General features: G+C 40.6%; 1 protein-coding gene across 3 annotated transcripts; it reads right to left on the bottom strand.

Annotated features, from left to right (window-relative positions):
* Positions 1 to 6,543: 6,543 nt before the first annotated feature.
* On the bottom strand, positions 6,544 to 19,570 carry LOC110520062 (laminin subunit beta-1-like). Of its 3 annotated transcripts, none has more exons than XM_036974585.1 (5): positions 18,020 to 18,989; positions 17,311 to 17,900; positions 16,976 to 17,084; positions 15,800 to 15,977; positions 6,544 to 7,141 (listed from the first exon to the last, which is right to left on the bottom strand). In XM_036974585.1, the coding sequence occupies exons 2-5, from the start codon at positions 17,409 to 17,411 to the stop codon at positions 7,134 to 7,136; spliced, it is 396 nt and encodes a 131-aa protein (XP_036830480.1). In that variant the 5' UTR covers positions 17,412 to 17,900; positions 18,020 to 18,989; the 3' UTR covers positions 6,544 to 7,133. The 3 variants fall into 3 exon arrangements, with proteins under 3 accessions (XP_036830480.1, XP_021452746.2, XP_036830471.1); XM_021597071.2 differs by lacking the exon at positions 6,544 to 7,141 and adding an exon at positions 19,307 to 19,570 and having other exon boundaries at positions 15,706 to 15,977; positions 18,020 to 18,759; XM_036974576.1 differs by lacking the exon at positions 6,544 to 7,141 and having other exon boundaries at positions 15,706 to 15,977.
* Positions 19,571 to 20,953: the final 1,383 nt, after the last annotated feature.

Below are 20,953 nucleotides of genomic sequence, written 5' to 3' on the forward strand. Positions count from 1 at the left end.
AGTGTAGACGGCCTGCCAAACTGAGTAGCCTAGCTAGCCAATATAGCTAGCTTGATAGCTTGCTAGCTACACGTCTACCGTGGACTCACTCGGCTCGGTCAGAGCAGTAATTATTAACATGATGATGATGAGCTACCACTACCAGCTATGGCTAGCTAATTAGCTATTATTTAGATATTATTATAACTGTATTCCCCAATATTTGCGTGATATTTATTAGCTAGCTATACTGTAGATGCTACTACTACTACTCCTGCTGTAGACAAAGATCCCAACGTGTGTCTACTACAAGAAGTTGAAACAGCGGACTTTGGTGGTGAGGAAGTTGTTTTGTAGCAGCAGCAGCATACCTAGACCATTTTTAAATTGTAAAGTTAGGCACACGATGACTTAGACACACTTAAATATGTATTATATTTGATATATATGTATACTATTAAAACTTTTTTTTCCAGTTGTAGATTTTTAGTATGGTAACCTTTGTAGGAGCGAACATTAAATCTAAAATTCCCTTTGTTTACTCACCTCCTAGTGCCTAGAGAGCCCCAGATAGGCAGGATCTCAGCAAAAAGCTGTCAGACAGACGGAGGAGGAAGAGGAGTTAGAGTAGCAGCAGTGCCAGTGAAGGAGTGACAGAAGAGATTGAACAAGCAAGTAATAAGGGAAAGGAATAGTATGGACAGATTTAAAGTGAGGAAGATGAGGTTTTAGATGATCCACCATTGTGGCCAGAGAAAGTACAAGACCATGAAAGATAAGCTATTGTTCACAGACGTGCCAACAGGTGTGGTGATGAGACAGAACTGTATAAAATCATGCCCCAAGACTCAGAAGGCAAGCCATTCCCCAACTATTTACAGTACAGTAAGTCAGCAAACAAAAGAGAAAAGATGCAGAGAGACCGGTTTATTTATAGTAAGAGTGTGAAGGCATTATATTACATTCCATGTGTTATTTTTTCTCATGAGCAAAGTAAACCATCACCCAGTTATCTGAATAGTAAGGATGGCTATAAGATATCACCAGTGAAATGGTGGAGAATGTATGACAAACTACCAGAGCAAGAGGATGGTGTGTCTCACAAGAACTGTGAGTGGAAATGGACAAATCTGCAGCATAGCGTAACAACTACAGGTATAGACAGACAAACAAATCCAGTCAGAAATGTATAAAAACAGAGCACTTCTAGAAAGGATTTTGGTTGTGACACTGTACTTAGCATCTAGGAATCTGCCATTCCGGGGGGAAATCATTCAATCTTGATGATGTGCATAATTGACATTGCCTAGGCTTACTTGAACTGTTGTCAAATTATGACCAGCTATTACGTGAGCACTTACAGAAAATCAGGGACAAAAAGAAAGGAGCACGACTGACTCATTACCTCAGCCCTGAGAGCCAAAACGAGATCATAGGAATATATGGTCTAAGGGTTTTCAAAACAATACTTTATGAAAGAGAAGATGTAATCTATCACTTGGTTGTTTGTGATCCAACTCCAGACATTTCCCATACTGAGCAAAATGTATAATTGGTGAGATATGTACACAAAGATAAAGTTCAGGGAACAGGTGAAACAGGGGAAATAATTGAACGTTTTCTTGAAGTTAAAGACTTTGCTAGAAAGACAGGCAGTGAAATTTCTGAAATTATTTTGAGTGCATTGGAAGGGCCCGGTATTGACATAGCAGATTGCCGGGGTAAAGGCTATGATAATGGTGCAAATATGTCAGGGAAAGTGAAGGAGTTCAAACACACATACTGCAAAAGAATCCACTGGCCACATACTCACCTTGTGCCTCCCATACTATTAATCTTGTGGGTGTACATGAAGCTCTGCCGTGCCCAGAAGTATCAACCTTTTCGGCTGTGGGAATCGTCTTTACAATCTTTTCAGTTCCAGCCCAGAGCGATGGGCCATTCTCAAGGAAAAGACTGGCTGCTGTCTTAACCGCCTTTCAGACACGCGATGGAGTGCACGTGTTGCTGTGGTCCGACCAGTGGCAACTCATTTACTATCTATCATCAAGGTCCTAGACATGCTTCTTGCTACCTGCAGCCTGACAAACAAAGCCAAATCTGAGGCAAAAGGTTTGAAAAGCTACTTCATGTCTTTCAAGGCAATCTTCCTGCTCACTTTCTGGGTATTGAGAAAAGAATTCTAATTCTTCAGTCAGGAAATATTTTTCTGGACACTGAATCAGCTCACTTTTAGGCACTACAGGAAGAAATACAGGCTCTGTGTAATCAATGGGACGCTCTTCTGACAGAAGCCTCCATGGTGGCAAATGAAATGGGTGTAACTACTCAGTTTCTCAGTGAAGAGAGGAACCGCCAGACAGAAAGAAAACGTTTCCCTGATGAGACTGAAGATGACATAGCAAATGAACAGAAGTCAGACACTGGATTTCGCAACACAGTGTTTTATGTGGCTCTGGATAGTATAATCAGTCATTTGGACATGCGGTTCCACACGGTTGCAGCTATATGTGAAGAGTTTTCACCAATACTTACATTTAGGAAAATGACTGAAAAGCAAATTTGTGTATCTTGCCACAAATTGAGAAACAAGTACAGCAAAGATCTCACAGATGGAAAATGAAAATGAAGTGTGACATCTAAAGACGATATATGGTGTCACTTCTTCAGATGGTCTTTCTCCTGTAGAGATCCTTAATGCCATCCACAAGATGCAGCTATAGAGCATTTTTTGAGAGGTGTGCATTGCACTACGAATCTTCTGTACAATGCCTGTAACAGTTTCTGGAGGTGAACGTGGCTTCAGTAAGCTGAAACTTATAAAGAACTATCTAGGATCCACAATGTGCCAAGACAGGTTCAACAGCCTTGCCATCCTTTCAATTGAAAACCAGTTAGCTAGAAAATGTAACTTTAAATACATTAGAAATGAGTTTGCTCACAGGAATGCTTGACTCTGGGCTCTTGGTGCAGTGTATCCTCTTGAGTTTTGTTTACAGGGAACAAACACAAGGAAAAATGTCTTAACCGGTTCTACCCAAGCCTGCCCGGGTTGGACAAAAATTCTGTATGTTCTGCTATGGTTTATCTCCTGTTGAACTTACTCAGGAATGCCCACATAATGTCTTGACACTACAGTTGCAGTTTCACAGATGCTTCTTCTTTGTAAGTACCACATTTATGCCTGCAGTCCACATAGTTCAGGATATTATTGTAGTTTAGTTCATTATTATAGGATAGTTCAGGACATGTTATTTAGGCATATATTTAGGAATGATGCATAGGGCAGAAGAGGGTTGGTAATCAATTATTTAATCAGAAACATGGATCATTAGTAATTTCTTCATTAAAACGGTCTACAATACCATATATTACAAAATATGTCACCAATTGTGTAGTTATTTATATTAAAGCATCATAGAAATCTCATGACAGAGACAGCTTTTGTTAAAACATTAGGAATCAAAAATGTTTGCTATACTGTTTATATAGGCAAAGGATGAAGGTGGAAACTAGTATCTGCATAATTGTAATATAGTGCAGCAGAAGCTTCTAGTTAGTACATTTAATAACACATATTGTTCAGTATGTTATTTTAATCTGAAACACTCTGATTTCTATGTTAGGGGCCCGGGAGTTTTTTTCATTTTTTTTCAATGCTCCTGCAGGTGTCCACATACTTTTGGTCATGTAGTGTATGTAACTATATAGGAATAAAGTGACATATAATTAACAGTAGCAGCAGTGTATGTGAAAAAAGTTAGTGCAAGAAACGTCAATGCAGATAGTCTGGGTAGCTACAGTGCCTTGCGAAAGTATTCGGCCCCCTTGAACTTTGCGACCTTTTGCCACATTTCAGGCTTCAAACATAAAGATATAAAACTGTATTTTTTGTGAGGAATCAACAACAAGTGGGACACAATCATGAAGTGGAACGACATTTATTGGATATTTCAAACTTTTTTTAACAAATCAAAAACTGAAAAATTGGGCGTGCAAAATTATTCAGCCCCTTTTACTTTCAGTGCAGCAAACTCTCTCCAGAAGTTCAGTGAGGATCTCTGAATGATCCAATGTTGACCTAAATGACTAATGATGATAAATACAATCCACCTGTGTGTAATCAAGTCTCTGTATAAATGCACCTGCACTGTGATAGTCTCAGAGGTCCGTTAAAAGCGCAGAGAGCATCATGAAGAACAAGGAACACACCAGGCAGGTCCGAGATACTGTTGTGAAGAAGTTTAAAGCCAGATTTTGTTTAAAGTTTGCCACAAGCCACCTGGGAGACACACCAAATATGTGGAAGAAGGTGCTCTGGTCAGATGAAACCAAAATTGAACTTTTTGGCAACAATGCAAAACGTTTTGTTTGGCGTAAAAGCAACACAGCTCATCACCCTGACCACACCATCCCCACTGTCAAACATGGTGGTGGCAGCATCATGGTTTGGGCCTGCTTTTCTTCAGCAGGGACAGGGAAGATGGTTGAAATTTATGGGAAGATGGATGGAGCCAAATACAGGACCATTCTGGAAGAAAACCTGATGGAGTCTGCAAAAGACCTGAGACTGGGACGGAGATTTGTCTTCCAACAAGACAATGATCCAAAACATAAAGCAAAATCTACAATGGAATGGTTCAAAAATAAATATATCCAGGTGTTAGAATGGCCAAGTCAAAGTCCAGACCTGAATCCAATCGAGAATCTGTGGAAAGAACTGAAAACTGCTGTTCACAAATGCTCTCCATCCAACCTCACTGAGCTCGAGCTGTTTTGCAAGGAGGAATGAGAAAAAAATGTCAGTCTCTCGATGTGCAAAACTGATAGAGACATACCCCAAGCGACTTACAGCTGTAATCGCAGCAAAAGGTGGCGCTACAAAGTATTAACTTAAGGGGGCTGAATAATTTTGCACGCCCAATTTTTCAGTTTTTGATTTGTTAGAAAAGTTTGAAATATCCAATAAATGTCGTTCCACTTCATGATTGTGTCCCACTTGTTGTTGATTCTTCACAAAAAAAATACAGTTTTATATTTTTTATGTTTGAAGCCTGAAATGTGGCAAACGGTCGCAAAGTTCAAGGGGGCCGAATACTTTCGCAAGGCACTGTATTTGGTTAACAATTTAACAAACTATTTATGGCTTGGGTGTAGAAGCTGTTCAGGCTCCTGTTGGTTCCAGACTTGGTTCATTGGTACCGCTTGTCATGTGGTAGCAGAGAAAACAGTCAATGACTTGGGTGTAAGGAGTCTTTGACAATTTGTATGGCTTTCCTCCGACACCACCCGGTATAGAGGTCCTGGATGGCAAGGAGCTCAGCCCCAGTTATGTCCTGGGCCATAGGCACTACCCTCTGTAGCGCCTTGCAGTCGGATCACCAAGCGGTGATGCAGCCAGTCAAGGTGCTCTCAGTGGTGCAGCTGTAAAACATTTAGAAGATCTGAGGACCCATGCAAAATCTTTTCAGCCTCCTGAGGGGGTAGAGGCCTTGTCGTGCCTTCTTCCTGACTATGTTGGTGTGTGTGGACCATGATAAATCCTTAGTTATGTGGACACCGAGGAACTTGAAGCTCTCGACCTGCTCCATTACAGCCCCGTCGTTGTGAATGCGGGCATGCCCGGCCCTCCGTTTCCTGTAGTCCACGAACAGCTCCTTTGTCTTGCTGATGTTGAGGGAGAGGTTGTTGTCCTGGCACCACACTGCCAAGTCTCTGACCTCCTCCCTATAGGCTGTCTCATCATCGTCGGTGATCCACTGTCGTGTCGTCGGCAAACTTAATATGCCCCACGAACGTTAGACAACTATACAGAAAAGCCCTTTAATTGTTAAAATAAGTAAATCAAATCAATGATGAGAGAATAGTCAAATAGCAGGAAGATCTGAATACTGTGAACCAGGATGTTGTGAGTTCAAATCCCAGGTGAGGACATGTTGCATAATAATTACTGTATAAATGAACATGCACAATGTCATCATTTATGTCCAAGTGTGTCAAATATGTACGTAGAAAGCAACGAGTATTTCTAAACTTCCCAACAGACAAAAAGAGCTGTAAATGGATCAGTTGTTCACCATTAATATCTTATATTCTGTCATGTTCTGTGTATGTTTGGTGGGACGTTGATGGAATATTCTCCTAACTCACAGAAAAGTGGACACAAGAATGTTCTTGTAACGTTCTCATTTAATGTGTCTAGAACGTTAATGTTGTATATTCTGAGAACATGGCAACAATGCTCTGTGCATGTTTGGTGGAACGTTGATGGAATATTCTCTTAACCCTTAACAAACTAGACTCATATGTTCCTGCAACACCCCGTAAAACCGTCTAGAACAGTAATGTTGTATATTCTGAGAACATTGTAACCACGTTCTAGATTAGTTCTGCTTGACATTAAGGGAATGTTCTCCTAACTTTAACACCAAAACATTCTAAAAAGGTTTTCAGAAGGTTTTTACTAACATAATGTTCCCCTAACTTATGGAAGACTGGAGACTCAAACATTAGGGGAGCATTATGGGTAATGTTACCAAAAGGCCCCCCCCCCCCTCTAGAATTGTTAGCAGGGATGCTTCCTTGTTTGTTCATACTAGAGAAACAACCATGTATATTTATGAGGCAGTTTTTCCCCCTAGTACACTGATGGCTGCACTGTGTGGGAAATGGACATGGTGTCTTAAAAAGCATCAGATCAGATGCCACTCAGAGCAGAGTACATGTATACTGTTACTATCTCATGAGGAGTCTTGATTTGGCTGTGACACTTGTGGCAGATATCAAAATATTCTGCATTTTACATGGAGAATTTATAAAACATTGCACACTCCTCCTTGTCAAAGCTGTCAGGAGTGTGTGTCTGTGTGTTTGTGTGGGTTTGTGTGCGTGCTTGCATGTGGCTGTATACACACTAATTGTTTTTGCCTTGATTTACAGTTTCACTTCCGTGTTGTCTTAAAGTAAATATTCCATCAAACACTGCCAATGATATCTTTGTGTTTCTCGTGTCTCTGACACATCTTCTTAAAAGTGTCCACACTCACTCGCACTTCGCCTCACCTTTCCAACCCTTGTGTTCCTCTACTCCCTCCCTCCCTCTGCTTCTCACTGTCTCTTTCCATTACCGAACGTCTCAGTCTCTCACTCTGTCCTCAGAAACCTCAAAAATGAAGAGAGGAAAGAGAGCATTGAAAAAGGCAGAAAGTGATGACAGGTTATTTTTCACCTCCCCTCTCCTGACAGTACAATGCTATTTCCTCCTCTCCTCTGACACACAATATTTAATCTAGCCATCTCAGGGTGGCCCTTCCGCTGCTGTAACTAAATAAAAAACATTATTACAGATGTTACACAGGGATGGGGAGGGAGGGGCCTGCCTCTGCAACAAAAGACCAGAGCAGCACTTTCACAAGACTCAGCAATGTGTGTGTGTGTGATTATGTTTGTTTGTGTGTCTGTGTGTGCCCATGTGGTAGCTCCCATCACAATAGTAAAGGCAACTGGGGTTTTGGTGAAGTGAATACTTGATTGTTTTAATGCTAGTTGAAGAGGCTTATTGTTCACTAGGCAGTATAGGTACACTGGAGACACAGTAAACCATGAAATGAAAAGCCCACTGAAGAGTCTTCTGCTGCTCTAAATTGTTATTTCAGAATCATCCCCTCTCTTCTAATTTAAGTGGACTACCCATCCTCCTCTTTACTTAACTGGAGAGAGGCAGAGAGAGGGAAACTCATCTTATAGACTTGGAGAGGGTCCAGGGTATATCCTCCTCTTCTACGACATGATTCATATTGGGTTATGGGATTTATTATGATTTGTAACTTGGGTGTAATAGAGAATGATTGTACAGGCGATGTTTGGATTATTGAGGTTAGTGTATAGTCACCTGAGATAAAGCATGTAGACTGTGAAACTATAATTTGATGTATAGCGATGAGGGGAAATTTTAGTTAAAGTTTAAAATGTAAAGTTTTATTAGTAATATGTACGGGATACGGATGGTGTACATTGTCCAATGAAATGCTTGCTTGCAGGTTCCTTCTCAACAATGCAACAACAATAAGAAATAAAAAATGATAAGAATACGAACATAAAGTACACTATATATATAAAGGTGTAAGGACACCCCTTCAAATTAGTGGACCTGCTATTTCAGCCACACCCGTTGCTGACAGTTGCATAAAATCGAGCACACAGCCATGCAATATCCATAGACAAACATTGGCACTACCGAGTTCCAAACTGTCTCTGGAAGCAACGTCAGCACAATAACTGTTCGTCGGGAGCTTCATGAAATGGATTTCCATGGCCGAGCAGAAGCACACAAGCCTAAGATCACCATGCGCAGTGCCAAGCGTCGGCTGGAGTGGTGTAATTTCGCACCAAATAGAAATTGTGCGAGCTATAATAGGACCAAAGCATAGTTTCGATTTGTTTTAAATGAAAGAATATATCAGTAAAAACCACCTCTTCCAGGGCAATAGGAGACATCATACATCTCTCTAAACTCAGCCAAGGGGAGGATGAATCATGTCGCAATCAATTTAGGATGGGGCAAAATGCAAGTGCCTGGAAATCCAGTTTGGTACGGATAGTTCTCCTATATCTACACCTCTATGTAAGTTTGCTAATTTTATCCGGGATTGCTTACCTTGCCAAATAAAGCGAAAACAGGTTTTAAGATATTTTTTGCAAATGTATTAAAAATAAAAAACAGAAATACCTTGAAATTGAGCTCAGGTGTATCCTGTTCCCATTGATCATCCTTGAGATGTTTCTACAACTTGATTGGAGTCCACCTGTGTTAAATTCTATTGATTGGACATGATTTGGAAAGGCACACACCTGTCTACATAAGGTCCCACAAGTCCCACACAGCAAAAACCAAGCCATGAGGTTGAAAGAATTGTCCGTTGAGCTCCGAGACAGGATTGTGTCGAGGCACATATCTGGGGAAGGGTACCAAAAAATGTCTGCAGCATTGAAGGTCCCCAAGAACATAGTGGCCTCCTTCATTCTTAAATGGAAGAAGTTTGGAACCACCAAGACTCTTCCTAGAGCTGTCCGCCCAGCCAAACTGAGCAATCGGGGGAGAAGGACCTTGGTCAGGGAGGTGACCAAGAACCTGATGGTCACTCTGATAGAGCTCTAGAGATCCTCTATGGAGATGGGAGAACCTTCCATTCCAAGCTTGTAGCGTGATACCCCAGAAGACTTGATGCTGTAATCGCTGCCAATGGTGCTTCAAGAAAGTACTGAGTAAAGCGTCTGAATACCTATGTAAATGTGATTTATTAAAATAAAATAAAAACATGTTTATTCTTCTTTTTTTTTATTAAATTTTTTATAAATGTGCAAACATTCAAAAAACCTGCTTTGGCTTTGGCATTATTGGGTATTGTGTGTAGATTGATGAGGGGGAAAAAAGGCTTTAATACATTTTAGAATAAGGCTGTAACATAACAAAATGTGGAAAAAGTAAATGGGTCTGAATACTTTCTGAAGGCACTGTAGTAGTTCAATCATATTAATGAAATTGGGGTCAATTCCCATATGATTCAAGACATACCAGAGATATGACCATTATAATCAACCTGATATTGTGACCTATATCCTTAAAGAAAGGACAGATACGCAGAATGTTTCTCTAAATGTACCCTTTTGACATGTTTTGAAGTAATTTGACACAGTAGCATGGATCATTTCCAGTAAATTGATTATGTTACCTGCTTAGTTGTGTGCATCCAGCCATTACTGTATGTGTGTAGATCAACAGTAGACATTTTGTCCCTGTCGCTTTAAGAGACAAGCCAGTCCTATATCGCTGCATGCAATATTGATAGTATCTGGGAGTAGGGTTTCAGAGGCTCACCGGGCTGAGTGCTTCAACACCAGCATGAACAAGAGGCCAGGGGCAATCATGCCCTTTACAAACATATTTCATATCTGAAGTAAAATACGTATGTGATAGGCCTACACCAAAAATATGTATAGCCCATAGCAATTAGACCATTCAAGGCCATTTGAGACTTCCTAGACAAAAACGGTTGACTCGACTGCGCTCTGGGACCAAGACTCTCCTGGTTACAGAGATTCTATGTAATTGATAAAATCTTCCTATAAAAACTATTTGAATAAGATGCAGGCCCACTGAATCCTAGAGAGTTTTCTCTTTCTCCTGCTGCTACATAAAGATGAGTATTCTTCTAGACTAGTGGATGGGTGACCCTGTGTAACCCTTCTTGGCCCTGCCTGCCCCCCTTTCCTCTTACCCTTGTGCTGTGTACTTCACATTCCCAATCAGCCAGCCATATGCCAACCCCTGTTTTACCACATAATCACAGCACCTACAGGACACAAACTATATTCCTGACAAACCACCGTCAGTTCTCCTGTGATGATGATCTAATGTGATTTGTTGAATTACATTTGTAGTGCTTTACATATACCTGATTAGATTATTTCCTGCAAATTGCTGGACACGATGATACGCTGATTAAGTTAATCTCGCAGCCCTCTCCAAAAACCTGTCTATAAATAATGAGCAAATGTTTAATTAAGACAAGAGCTAACTCAACATAATTACATTTACTGTATATTATTCTGCCTGCAAGGCACCATGTGACGTGAACCCTTTTCTGTGTTAGAATTCTGAGTGAGTGGGCCCGCCCATTTCTTGCATTTTCTACTCCTATTTAATTTGCTGCATGAGTTTGTCCCTATGGTGATTTTTGAATAATGACCCTAAATGTCTTCATGTGCTGTAAATAGATCTAGTGTGTTAATGTAGACAGTCTAATTTTACACACAGAGATACAGACAGACAGGCTTATGCATGATCCTCTCTCAGCCACAGACAGAACAGGGTCCAGATTCACAAAACACTTCTTATGCAAAAACTTAAGAAGCTTCTTAAGAAGAAAAAATAAGAGATTCATAAAATAGTTTGTGAGTGCAATTTCTCAACAATATATATGTCTTCTTACTAACTTCCTAAATATCTACTTAAGATGATTGCTACTAGACAACCAATCTAGCTATACTGTATCTAGCTAGCAATGGCAGTTATGTTAGCATATTTCTTACGGAGATTACTGTTCTAAAACATGTTCTTGGGTTTAAAATAATCAATACTGAAACTTTCAGTTTAAGTTTTTTAGTGACTTAAACACGCTAAATTGCTTTCATTATCTTATTCTCTTGCTGCCCTGAGTTCAAGACAAGGTTTTTGCTATCTTGGAATTAATAACATTTCAAAGAAGTATTCCAATAACTTAATTTTCAAGAATCTAATTCCTTCTTAACTTTTTGCTTAAAGGAGAAATATAAAAAATGAAGTAAGAACTTTTTGAAGAATAGCAACTTTACATAAGTTTCTTCATAAGTATATAGTTAAGGGAAAAAATTGCAGTTAAGGAGAAATTGTTTCTCAAGAAGGTTTTGGAAATCTGGGCCCTGGTCTCCAGTCAATTTGTGTCCTTGTCTTGCTTAAACTGTGGCAGCTCTTTAGCAGCTCACTCCAGTTCACTCCTCTTCGACAAATTTCACGGGAATCCTGACGCTCATGACTGGCTAGTCTGTCACTGCGACACCCTCACTGCACCTTTATGAGGCTCTGTAGTCCATTGCACGCTAAATGGAGCTGTCGAGTAAGATGAAACATCATTCAGCAAACAAACACTGAGTTTAGAGAGAGGAGGATGGGTCCTGCGAGCAGCTGAGTGTCAAGAGTGCACAGACCAGTTGGGAGCGCAGAATGTGGTCAAGAGAGCAGGCAGAGAGGCCAGTCGAGAGAGCAGGTGGACAAGCCAAACTTGAGAGCTTGCAAGTGTGATTTTGGGCGAGCAGAACATCATTGCAGCAGATCAAAAGGAAAAATGTCTGAATCAAAAAATATAAACATTCAAAGGGTACATTTGAAAGCATCAAATTGTCAACCAACAATAGTCACATCTTCGTCAAATTTTCACTCTTATTTTCTCAAGTCTTGGCACCTTTGGGTTTGAGTAAAAAAAAATTCTCAGTTGGATTTAGGCTGGTGGGGGCGGGATTAAAGGTGGGCTAAAAAAAATCTGTTGTTCAGCCCCTGAACAAGGCAGTTAACCCACTGTTCCCCGGGCGCCCGAAGACGTGGATGTCGATTATGGCAGACATTATGGCAACCCCTCTGATTCAGAGGGGTTGGGTTAAATGCAGATGACACATTTCAGTTGTATGCATTCAGTTGTACAACTGACCCCTTTCCCTTTCCTTTAACTGGACTGATGGACAAAACAAGAACAAATGATCAAATGATTTTGTCTTTGCAGCAAAACCTGCAGAGCTGAGATTGTTGTATGTACCATATATACATTTGTATTTAATCCCTGAAATGTACCCCTTGTTGGATCTGATTTTAATAACAATAATTTTGATGGCCATAAAAAGATATGTAGACAGCAGACAGCCTTGTTTTACTCTTCTTGACAGTTCAATATTCTCTGAGAAGTAACCATTATTTACTAATTTACACTTGGGGATGTTATACAGTGGGGAGAACAAGTATTTGAAACACTGCCGATTTTGCAGGTTTTCCTACTTACAAAGCATGTAGAGGTCTGTAATTTTTTATCATAGGTACACTTCAACTGTGAGAGACGGAATCTAAAACAAAAATCCAGAAAATCACATTCTATGATTTGTATGTAATTAATTTGCATTTTATTGCATGACATAAGTATTTGATACATCAGAGAAGCAGAACTTAATATTTGGTACAAAAACCTTTGTTTGCAATTACAGAGATCATACTTTTCCTGTAGTTCTTGACCAGGTTTGCACACACTGCAGCAGGGATTTTGGCCCACTCCTCCATACAGACCTTCTCCAGATCCTTCATGTTTCGGGGCTGTCGCTGGGCAATACGGACTTTCAGCTCCCTCCAAAGATTTTCTATTGGGTTCAGCTCTGGAGACTGGCTAGGCCACTTCAGGACCTTGAGATGCTTCTTACGGAGCCACTCCTTAGTTGCCCTGGCTGTGTGTTTCGGGTCGTTGTCATGCTGGAAGACCCAGCCACAACCCATCTTCAATGCTCTTACTGAGGGAAGGAGGTTGTTGGCCAAGATCTCTGGCTTGAGCAGGGGGACCTTGCGTGCGCTGCAGGATTTTAATCCATGACGGCGTAGTGTGTTACTAATGGTTTTCTTTGAGACTGTGGTCCCAGCTCTCTTCAGGTCATTAACCAGGTCCAACATCACTGCTCTAGAGGAGATCTGCATGGAGGAATGGGCCAAAATTCCAGCAACAGTGTGTGAAAACCTTGTGAAGACTTACAGAAAACGTTTGACTTCTGTCATTGCCAACAAAGGGTATATAACAAAGTATTGAGATAAACTTTTGTTATTGACCAAATACTTATTTTCCACCATCATTTTCAAATAAATTAATTAAAAATCCTACAATGTGATTTTCTGGATTTTTTTCTTCAAATTTTGTCTGTCATAGTTGAAGTGTACCTATGAATTACAGGCCTCTCTCATCTTTTTAAATGGGAGAACTTGCACAATTGGTGGCTGACTAAATACTTTTTTGCCCCACTGTATATATATGTCCCCCCGTGTGGTTCTGGGATTTTTGCTCACCGTTCTTGTGATCATTTTGTCCCCATGGGGTGAGATCTTGCGTGGAGCCCCAGATCGAGGGAGATTATCAGTGGTCTTGTATGTCTTCCATTTCCTAATAATTGCTCCCACAGTTGATTTCTTCAAACCAAGCTGCTTACCTATTGCAGATTCAGTCTTCCCAGCCTGGTGCAGGTCTACAATTTTGTTTCTGGTGTCCTTTGACAGCTCTTTGGTCTTGGCCATAGTGGAGTTTGGAGTGTGACTGTATGAGGTTGTGGACAGGTGTCTTTTATACCGATAACAAGTTCAAACAGGTGCCATTAATACAGGTAACGAGTGGAGGACAGAGAAGCCTCTTAAAGAAGAAGTTACAGGTCAAATAAATACATAAAAAAATCCCACAATGTGATTTTCTGGAATTTTTTTCTAATTTTGTCTATCATAGTTGAAGTGTACCTATGATGAAAATTACAGGCCTCTCTCATCTTTTTAAGTGGGAGAACTTGCACAATTGGTGGCTGACTAAATACATTTTGCCCCACTGTATGCCATATATACCATATATACCACAGCTCAAAACGTTGGTTCTAAAATTATTGCTTTCCTTTTTCAGGTACCTTGTGTATATAGCCAAGTTAAGAGTGTATAAACACCCCCATTATTACATGTTTTACTTTTCTATTTTTTTCTCTCTTCTCTTTCTCTCTGCATTTCCCTATTAGTCTACACCTGTTGTTTACAAAGCATGTTACAAATAAAATTAGATTTTATTTAAGGACAGAGCAATGACTGGAGCTCTGTCCCAATTAATCTCGGCCTAACTTCTCAATTCCTCTCTATTCACATCCTTCTCAAAACTCATTGGAGGTCTGAGGGCAGGAACCTTGGGTCCTCTCCTCGGATGAGGTTTTAGAGAGAGAAACGGAAAAAGTAAAATAAAATTACACAGAGCTTTTGCATGTTTGGACCGATGTCATGTGGGATTGAGTTTATGTGTACAATTCACATTCGTCAGTATTATGGAGCCATAAGAAACATTACTTTGACCTTTAGTTACAAAACACATAAAAGAGCATACAGTGCATTCGGAAAGTATACAGGCCCCTTGACTTTTTGCACATTTTATTACATTTGAGGCTTGTTCTGAAATGGCTTGATATGTTTTTGTTTCCTCATCTATCTACATGCAATACCCCATAATGACAAAGCAAAAATATGTTTTTATACATTTTTGCACATTTGTTAAAAATAAAAAACGGAAATATCACATTAACATAAGTATTCATACCAGTACTTTGTTGAAGCACCTTTGGCAGCGATTACAACCTCGAGTCTTCTTGGGTATGATGCTACAAGCTTGGCACGCCTGTATTTGGGGAGGTTCTCCCCTTCTTCTCCGCAGATCCTCTCAGGCTCTGTCAGGTTGGATGGGGAGAGTCGCTGCACAGCTATTTTCAGGTCTCTCCAGAGATGTTCGATTAGGTTCAATTCCGGGCTCTGGCTGGGCCACTCAAGGACATTCAGAGACTTGTCCCGAAGCCACTCCTGAGTTTTCTTGGCTGTGTGCTTAAGGTAGTTGTCCTGTTGGAAGGTGAACCTTCGCTCCAGTCTGAGGTCCTGAGCACTCTGGAGCAAGTTTTCATCAAGGTTCTCTCTGTACTTTGCTCTGTTCATCTTTCCGTTCATCCTTACTAGTCTCCCAGTCCCTACCGCTGAAAAACATCCCCACAGCATGATGCTTCTACCACTATGCTTCACCGTAGGGATGGTGACAGGTTTACTCCAGACATGACGCTTGACATTTAGGCCAAAGAGTTCAATCTTGGTTTCATCAGACCAGAGAATCTTGTTTCTCTTGGTTTGAGAGTCCTTTAAGTGCCTTTGGCACACTCCAAATGGGCTATCAAGGATGATGAATGTAAACAGGATGCACCGAAGCTCAATTTCGAGTCTCATAGCAAATGGTCTGAATATTTATGTAAATAAGTGATTTCTGTTTTTTTTTTAATACATTTGCAAACATTACTAAAAACCTGTTTTTGTTTTGTCTTTATGGGTTATTGTTTGTAGATTGCTAAGGAAAATATAATTAAATTCATTTTAGAATAAGGCTGTAACATAACAAAATGTGGAAAAGGGAAATGCTCTGCACAAGTATGTTTAATGATATTTAAGCAGTAATACATGACTGTTGTGAGTGTGGTGCCATACCTTTAGATCCCGGGTGCAGCAGAGCTGAAACGCTAAAGATGTTTTTGCTGAAGATGTCAGTGGAAGCGATCTTGACCACGCTCTGGTTGTTCTCCAGACAGCGGTAATGCTGGAATGTATCCCAGGCACTGTTGGTGGCCACTTCACCTCCCTCAAAACCAGTGAAGATCTCCAGGTTCTTACAGTGGGGCATCAGCACATTCAGCACAATCAGCACAATGCATGATATTTACAAAAGTCTCAGTTGTGTCTAAGTGTTTAACAGTGTGTGTGGGGGGGAACTAGAACAGCACGACTACTCAAAATTGCAATATTGGCATTTGCAATATCCATATCGCAAGAGGATGCCATATTTTGAAACGCCACTTAGCCATCTATAATGCCCTTTTTTTACTTTTGATTTATTGCTTGAGTTGACGGAGTTCTCTCTCCGTCTCTCCTCCAGTGGTCGCTTTCCAATCCAAAATACACCAGGCCCTGTCACTCAAGCAGGCACTTCCTCGTGCTTGAGATTCATTCTGCATGCACTGACCAAACAGCAAGCAGTCAACAAATTTTTCCAAACAAGAACAACGCAGCTTTCCACTTTTCTTCTTAATTAATATAAATCTACATTTTCTGTACTATACTATTTGTTTGTGTAACTTGCTCTCGGAAGAATGCTAGTTAGTTGATTTTAGCAAGCAGCAAATGTGCCTAAAATATGTGGGTTAGCCCTTAATACTAATCGCTAGCTAGCTAATCCACAGAGATAGGACAAAACTTGTAACCAAACGTTTGCTCTAATACAGGCCATTAACAGTGGTGGAGTAAATCAGCATTGTTTGTGCAACAGCTTGTTCTTAATCAGAGAGAATATTCTAAAATCTTTGTCTGAATGTACCCATCTATTTAAATCTAATTAGGGTCCCATGGGAAACACTGACCAACACTTTGGCTCCTACTCTGTCACAACCATCCCTCCCTTACATTTTCATTCCTTGTCACAAAACTGCATTCCAAGTGCCCACTCTATTCCAACTATAAAATCATAATAATCATTCCATTTCTATGATTCCAACAGTTGAACAAAATGTTTTGATCTGTAATCACAAGTAACATCACAATCACAATATTTGGTAGAAAAATCTCAATTAAATTATTTTCCCATATCGTTCAGCCCTTCTGGGAACTAACCAAGTCGATGAGTGTGTATGGGGACTGGACATCACTAAGTGCAGAGTAGAGGGGCAAGCTCAGGCGAACAGTGTAGTTCATTCCTGCCTCAATGCTGGTCTTGGGATATCTGAGCAGACGAGAGAGAGATGGATGTCACAAAACACTACACTAAATCACACACAAGAAAAGGGTGTGCAAACAAAAATAGGCATAATTACAGGGTGTATACAGTCTCAGTCCCATATACACAAAACGTACATCACATACTACACACACAGTGGCACACACTTGCATTACTTACTCTCTCACACACAACAGACATACACAGAGAGAGAAACTAGGTGTGTGTTTACTGTGATCCAGGGTGGAAGAATATCATTTCGTTGTCATCTTCAGGCATGGTGTTGGCACAGCGGCTGTTTGTTGAGATCACACTGGGACGCATCACTGTCATCGACACCTCCTCCCACTGGTCCTGTCATATGTGTGCATACTGGTAGCGACGTCAGGTGCAGGAGAGCAGAGATTTGTGAACAGGCGCACACTTTATTTAGGCAAAAGTGCAAAATTCGCAAAACAGTCACAAGAATTATGTTTAACAATAAACATCTTTGTGAAAAATAACACGGAAAAAACAATCCAGTCTGGCGCGTCAACAATACACACATAACACAAACAATCATACACAAAGACATGATGGGGAACAGAGGAATAAATACATGTAGATTGATTGGGGAATGAAAACCAGGTGTGCAGGGAACAAGACAAAACAAATGGATACATGAAATATGGCGATGTCTGGAAAGCCGGTGATGTCAACCGCCAAACGTAGCCCGAACAAGGAGAGGAGCCAACTTCGGCGGAAGTTGTGACAGGTCCGGTAACTACGCCAACACAACAGGTTCATAGACATTGGAGTTTGATACCCCTGGTCAGGACTTCCCTGTGAAAGGTGGAAGGAAACATATTTGCTGATTTGTGTAAGGCACAAGATGAGTTAGGGAACACCCATGACCCCAAAATCCTTGGAAGAAAGTTATGTCAAGGTCAAAGGTGACTCACAGGTCCAAACTCGGCATCCTCTGCCTCATAGGTGTAGTGATCCAGGGCAATGAACTAGACTAGACCTTGTCAGACATGTTTTCTACACACACCCTGATCTGTCTCCTGGGAAAACAACTGCAGTGAGAGACAGTAAAAATATGATGTCAGGAAATGACACATTTTAACATGTTAGTATTGCATTCAAGGTAACAGTCCATTTAAAGACTGCTGCTGTATCAAAAGAGGCAACTATGGATAATAATTTAGCCAAATAAGTGATAACATACTATGCCGGATTGAGGCGAGCTGTACGAATCCATGTCACTCGTCAGTCAGTATGGTTCAGTATTTAACAGCTTGCTGTCAATTAATACCCAACCCTCGTCGTAGAGAGCTATCCTCCTGTAGGTTTTCACTTCATCCCTTACCTAACCTACTTCTACACATTCAGTGTTGGTCCATCCTCTGTATAGAACCATATTTCTAACCAAATAAACAACGGTTAGACAAAGTCAATAACATGTCATCCTCTCTGCTTGATAAATGTCACAATAACTATGCCTCCATACAGCAACAAAGCAATTAGAGGAACTCTCAATACCACTAATGACTAAGTTACGGGGTGATTGATAGAAATCATGGTTACCTGCAGAAAGTGCGTAGAGAGCCAGGGTACATGGAACAGAGTGGACTCCTGTACCTCCTATTTATGTGAGACAAGCAGAGAACAACTTCCCCACCACATACTACAAGTGGGCCTGCATGGAGAGAGAGATGGAGAGAGAGAAGATGGTTGGAGGTCATTCTCATACATTGTAACTGCAACAAAAATGCCTGATTAAAAGTAATCAAATGTGTATTTCAAATAGACTGTATCTCAAAGTATGCAATTAGACCTTTACAATGTTGGCTGTTTAGTTCGGAGTTTGATCTCTCACGGCTCCCTCTCACCCCTTCTCAATCAAGGGCCTCTTCCCCAGTGAGGGTCTTCCCTGTCTGTTCTCCCCTGCCTCTCCCTCCCCCACCACTCCCTCCCAATCATGCTAGTCTTCCAATACCTCCTTCTCTACTAACCCCTTGTTGACTTAGCCAGGTAGCTACAATAATCTTGGTTAAACCAAAGATACTGGGAACTTTTATATGTGGGTAAACATTAGATAGATAACTAGCTAACTAGCTAGCTGCTACAGTAGCTTACTTAACCTACATAGCTTGCCTAATGAATAACCTGCTTTTGATTAGGCATGATAGGTTAGTTGATTAGTTGGTTGATTAGGTTCTTTACTGAAAAACTATTGAGCATACCTTTTTATCATTGGTCATCATCCCTACTTCACCACCATCACCTTGCATTTCACAGTCAAAATCCTGTAGATAACACAGCCACAAAGTCAAAATTGTCTGCATCATAAAAATTTGGGAAAACAAAAATGTGCTTGTTGGTCTTAATTTAATGTTAGGGAAAGGCATACGGATAGCAGTGTGGTTAAGGTTAGGGTTAGGTTTAAAACCAGAGTTTAAGAAGATAAAAAGTTTAAATACAGTGCCTTGCGAAAGTATTTGGCCCCCTTGAACTTTGCAACCTTTTTCCACATTTCAGGCTTCAAACATAAAGATATAAAACTGTATTTTTTTGTGAAGAATCAACAACAAGTGGGACACAATCATGAAGTGGAACGACATTTATTGGATATTTCAAACTTTTTTAACAAATCAAAAACTGAAAAATTGGGCGTGCAAAATTATTCAGCCCCTTTACTTTCAGTGCAGCAAACTCTCTCCAGAAGTTCAGTGAGGATCTCTGAATGATCCAATGTTGACCTAAATGACTAATGATGATAAATACAATCCACCTGTGTGTAATCAAGTCTCCGTATAAATGCACCTGCACTGCGATAGTCTCAGAGGTCCGTTAAAAGCGCAGAGAGCATCATGAAGAACAAGGAACACACCAGGCAGGTCCGAGATACTGTTGTGAAGAAGTTTAAAGCCGGATTTGGATACAAAAAGATTTCCCAAGCTTTAAACATCCCAAGGAGCACTGTGCAAGCGATAATATTGAAATGGAAGGAGTATCAGACCACTGCAAATCTACCAAGACCTGGCCGTCCCTCTAAACTTTCAGCTCATACAAGGAGAAGACTGATCAGAGATGCAGCCAAGAGGCCCATGATCACTCTGGGTGAACTGCAGAGATCTACAGCTGAGGTGGGAGACTCTGTCCATAGGACAACAATCAGTCGTATATTGCACAAATCTGGCCTTTATGGAAGAGTGGCAAGAAAAAAGCAATTTCTTAAAGATATCCATAAAAAGTGTTGTTTAAAGTTTGCCACAAGCCACCTGGGAGACACACCAAACATGTGGAAGAAGGTGCTCTGGTCAGATGAAACCAAAATTGAACTTTTTGGCAACAATGCAAGACGTTATGTTTGGCGTAAAAGCAACACAGCTCATCACCCTGAACACACCATCCCCACTGTCAAACATGGTGGTGGCAGCATCATGGTTTGGGCCTGCTTTTCTTCAGCAGGGACAGGGAAGATGGTTAAAATTGATGGGAAGATGGATGGAGCCAAATACAGGACCATTCTGGAAGAAAACCTGATGGAGTCTGCAAAAGACCTGAGACTGGGACGGAGATTTGTCTTCCAACAAGACAATGATCCAAAACATAAAGCAAAATCTACAATGGAATGGTTCAAAAATAAACATATCCAGGTGTTAGAATGGCCAAGTCAAAGTCCAGACCTGAATCCAATCGAGAATCTGTGGAAAGAACTGAAAACTGCTGTTCACAAATGCTCTCCATCCAACCTCACTGAGCTCGAGCTGTTTTTCAAGGAGGAATGGGAAAAAATTTCAGTCTCTCGATGTGCAAAACTGATAGAGACATACCCCAAGCGACTTACAGCTGTAATCGCAGCAAAAGGTGGCGCTACAAAGTATTAA

The sequence above is a fragment of the Oncorhynchus mykiss genome, chromosome 1 (genome assembly GCF_013265735.2).
Source record: "Oncorhynchus mykiss isolate Arlee chromosome 1, USDA_OmykA_1.1, whole genome shotgun sequence".
NCBI classification, from domain to species: Eukaryota; Metazoa; Chordata; class Actinopteri; order Salmoniformes; family Salmonidae; genus Oncorhynchus; species Oncorhynchus mykiss.

Excerpts from the sequence above, each read along its gene's own strand:
- LOC110520062 (XM_021597071.2), bottom strand. The coding sequence starts at position 17,411 with ATGACAGTGATGCGTCCCAGTGTGATCTCAACAAACAGCCGCTGTGCC. Across the intron at positions 17,085-17,310 it reads TTCTTCCACCCTGGATCACA|ATATCCCAAGACCAGCATTG; the intron begins GTAAACACACAC and ends TCGTCTGCTCAG. Across the intron at positions 15,978-16,975 it reads CATACACACTCATCGACTTG|AACCTGGAGATCTTCACTGG; the intron begins GTTAGTTCCCAG and ends CCCCACTGTAAG.